This window comes from Sinocyclocheilus grahami, unplaced genomic scaffold (assembly GCF_001515645.1).
Source record: "Sinocyclocheilus grahami isolate Dianchi unplaced genomic scaffold, SAMN03320097.WGS_v1.1 scaffold487.1, whole genome shotgun sequence".
In the NCBI taxonomy this organism is placed as follows: Eukaryota; Metazoa; Chordata; class Actinopteri; order Cypriniformes; family Cyprinidae; genus Sinocyclocheilus; species Sinocyclocheilus grahami.
Window position 1 is genome coordinate 342,749 of NW_015505666.1, and position 4,408 is coordinate 347,156.

Genomic DNA, 4,408 nt, shown 5'->3' on the forward strand with positions numbered 1-4,408 from the left:
GGTATTTTACAGCATGTTTTTATTACATCTGCATGGCTTTGACTGTGGATTTTTAAAAAAATGATCTTCACCGTAAGCCTACACTAGTTGCCCATGTCTGTTAGAGCAGGATCAGGTGCCTTTGTTTCCCACGCTGCACTGTCACAGTGATGGTGCGAGTCAAAGCTTCTTTATAATGCAACAATAAAGCATGCGGTAATCAAATATAGGCGAATGCTGAAAATGTACTGTAGTTGGGTCATTCCTTATAAAAGTTGCCCTTTGTGTTTCCCATGAAAATGTGTAAACAATGACAAAACATGGTTTTTACTATATTATAAAAGGCACATTATTGTTGTCTTTCTGTATGAAGGATGTGTTTGCTTAATTAAAGAATATAGTATTTATATTTAGCACTCTAGATCTTACCTGACCTTAACATGTTAACCGTGTTACCATAATCTGTAAACAAAAATTATTATTGTGAATTTGATATTCCTAAAATTATTACTGCAAACTTCTATTTTTAATTCATTTAGGTTGATCTTATATAGTCAACTCTTAAATCATGATTTTGTATCATAAACAAATATCGAAAACTAGATTTTTGTAGAAATATCAGCATTAAATTCCCTTTCTAATAAATACCTTGTAGATTCATGACCTTCAGCACCGGGATTGTAGTGAATAAATTAACTGTAAAGCTATTGTTTAGTGTAGCTGATGGCACAATCAATTTAGTAACAAGAAGGCATTTTCAGATATGTATATATATGAAATATGCTTTTAAAAATAAAATGTTTCAATGGAAAAGGCACCCAGTTTCATGTAATGACCCAGTTTCTGCAGGCTCCACAGAAGAAAACAGACAGGCTAATAGTTAAAAGTTAGAAACTGAACATATAGCATATAAACACACGTAAGTACTTACCAATGATATAATAAGTGTATATATACAATATGGACTCAAGAATATCACTTAAGAATGCTGAATGATAAATACTAACTGCCTATTGAGAATGTGGTAAATAATCCTCCTGAATTGTTGAAAATTGCATAACGTTTATAGGGGCTTTCAATGTCTGGGTGCTTGACGTCATAAGTATTGGTAAATGCAGATTAACCCATTTAATCCAATTTGTGAACAAAATTTATGTTGGAGTTTGAAGGGCCTTAAAAGAGTTGTTGTTGCGTTATAGAGTTATCAACTACTGATGAAAGTGCAGGTTTTCTGGAATTTATGTAAACATAATTTTCTTTTCTTTTTCACCACAACTAATTAGTAGAAATGTTTTAATTATTGTTTGCAGTTACCCATTTGGTCTTAGTGTTTAACTTTCTTTAGACGCAAAGGGTCTAAAGTTGAAATAAATGTAGTGGGTGGCTTTTCTAATCCTTTCTTGCTTTTCAGAAGCTCCAGAGACATGGATTTTGGGATTGGACACATTATTGTGGGAATGACTCAAGCCAAACTTGCATCTGATTCTTAATCAGTCCTCTGTTGTTGGATATATAATGCCGGATTACTCAAGACGATGGAGTTGAATTATGCTTTCATAAGTGAAAACGGGAAGGAAGTGGATAAAACTTTGGACTGGAGTTACGTAGACTGGCATGAAAAGAAAACGGTCAGAGAAACAGATGCACAGACCCAAACCCAATGCGTACAAAGTAAGGACAAAGACACACAAACTGCTAGTCCTTTCATAATGCGAATAGATTTAGGAAGGACCCCCTCCAGACTGAGGTACGGTTCCCTTACAGAGTCTGACCGCATGCCTCCACACTTATTTCAGTTTGACAGACAAGCCCCGGCCCGCATCTCCACATCTCCCACTCTGAGGAGGATGAGGAGCACGAGAATCTTCTACAGAGATCCAAGCAAGTCAGACGGTCCTTTAGGAGAGGAGCCTCCCACTCCCACGAGTCCCCTTCCTCCATTATTCCAGCAGAAATCTCCACTGGTGGTTCAGTCGGATGGAGAGAATGGGAACTTTGAATCTTCAGTGATTTATGGGACAATTAGATCACACAGATCAAAGACCCTTGACAATGGCGTAATTTGCAAAAGCAAAGAGTCTCATGATTCAAAAGAGCCAGTTTCTGATGATAATGAGAGCACAACCAATGACAATGACCAGGTATACAATGAGTTCAAGATTTCTTAAATAAATCAATTAAAAATTTGATTTTTTTTAAAGTTTAAAAATTAAAAATGGTTTTGCATTATATTATAGGTTTTGCATTCCTAACCCTAAATATATATGAACAGGAAATATGATATTTACTGAAACTTATTACATCTATCTAGCGATCTGATATTTTTTAATATTCCATGCTGTCCATGGCAAATGCAACTGGCACCATCCTCGGTATTACTGTATTATCGTTTTTATTTTTGCAGAAGGTTTAAGGTAATATACAGGTAAAATAATGAATTAAAAACTTATGAAAACTTATCTCCACTTATGCATGTATTATATTTATGTAGTAGTTGTATAAAATTAGCTTATTGTTTTTAAATAGTTCATTTTCATTTTAATATTTTGTGTGCTTTTGGCATTTTTTAAATATTATTATTTCAGTTATTTTTAATTCCGTTTTAGTTATAGTTCAGATTTAGTTTTTATTTATTTCCATTTAGTAGTTTTAGGGCTTCAGCTTTCCAATTTTAAAATAAGTTTTTCATATAATATTTATATTTTAGTTTATTTTATTTGAGATTTATTTCAATTAACAAACATGTTTTTTAATAGTTTTAGATTCTGTTAACAATATTAACCTGATCATCTGCTGGCTTATTATTATCCATTTCTGCTGACTTTATATTATCCATTTCTAAGTTGATAATAATCAGTTTCCTTTGTTATGATATGTGATGATACAATCTTTTTTACAAATGGCAAGAATCTTTCCGCTCTTAGCAAAGAAAGCCTTGTCTCATTCTTCTTCGAACTCCCAAAGTAGTAGTAGTTCACAATAAAAGCTTCTGACGGCAATTGAATCAGTTGCTTCGTGCACTGACAGCTTCGAGCAAACCCTCTGATGAGACTCCTTTCAACACAGTCAGCAATCACCAAATAATGGAAGGGTCAGTGAAGGATCAAAAATATAAAAGAGAAGCCCCATTCACTCCTTTCAAGCATTGATCCAAGCCTTGCCACAATAGAGTGAGATATCAGTAGAAGTGAGAACTTTAGGGGTCTTTAACTCACACATTGCATGATGATATCCTCTGAAATTGATATTTTGCAACTGATGACCAGTGTTTTTCCCTCATCAAGTACTTTGCTCACGTTTTGCTGTATCTTCTTTTGATTACAGGTCAAGGATCCCTGTCATAAAAGGTATGTGATCTGTCTCTATCTAATGTTTTGCATAAACCGTCCCCACCCGAGTCATATTTGCATGTGAACCATAATTCTGCCCTCAATGTCCTAGTCACTTTGTTCTGTGTCAAACCAGCGTTTCCTTGTTCACATAAACTATTTGTCCTGTACGTGTTGCTCAACATCTTTAATTTGTAGTGTTGTTTCATTAATCCAGGAATTAGTTTGTGTGGAAACACACTGTTTGGGGTAATGTGGCCAAAGCAGGACACTTTTTCAGTAGAGCGCCACCATGCTGACGCAGGGGGAGCTGGGGTAGAGGGAGGTTCATTGTTCATTGTATTGCTGCTTTGTTAGCTGTGCATGAACTTTTAAGAGAGAGCTATTGTCCCATCGTTCAGCCCAGACAAACTCTCATTAGTGCTGCTTTTCTCCCCGTTGGGCCCACTGTGCTTGGACCATGGTCGTCTTTTCAGCGGTGGATAATTAGGCAGCTATTGTGGCCTTAATTACAGTATGGCACCGTCTGATTGCAGTGCTCATCCCTGGACGGCGATTGGACAGGACAGTTATTCATTATTCCGTGGAGGTGCGAAGACAAAGCTCCCTTCTTTGTGGCTGTGCCGGGGTTGGGATAGTCAGCATAGAGGGCTGCTTTATTCTAGGACTGCATTGTGGATGTGCCTCTAGATAACAAGCCATTAGCAGTGACCTGTTTTTTAATGTCGGTAAAAAGGAGATGTGCTGAGTGACTTTAACTTGTAGGGTTTCAAAACCTAATGTACTGGCATCTGTGTTTCTGTTTGCATTTGCAAAAGAGAAGTCAGAAGTGTAAGTAGCAAACACATGAGGCTTTTTATTAGCCTCTGTATCTCTGAAAAGGTCCAAAAGGATGCAAATGATAAAGTAAAACGTTAATAAGGAAGCATTTGATGGGTTCATTGTGCCAGGTGCTGTGGGAATGGGTGTTCACTTTATAATGCTGAAGAATTCATATCTCATAACAACTGTAAATGACTCAAGTATTTATTGGTATACAATCCCATATTTACTGTGATGAACACAGAAAGATTGATAATAGTATCTGCAGTTGTTATTAT

General features: G+C 36.1%; 1 protein-coding gene across 1 annotated transcript in view; it reads left to right on the forward strand.

The window, feature by feature from the left end:
• The first annotated feature begins 1,395 nt into the window (after positions 1 to 1,395).
• Positions 1,396 to 4,408, forward strand: part of plekhg7 (pleckstrin homology domain containing, family G (with RhoGef domain) member 7) — a 21,350-nt gene continuing 18,337 nt past the window's right edge. The window contains exons 1-2 of the mRNA XM_016236312.1: positions 1,396 to 2,120; positions 3,304 to 3,326. Coding sequence (XP_016091798.1) covers positions 1,515 to 2,120; positions 3,304 to 3,326 — 629 coding nt within the window. The 5' untranslated portion in view covers positions 1,396 to 1,514. The remainder of the gene's footprint in view (positions 2,121 to 3,303; positions 3,327 to 4,408) is intronic.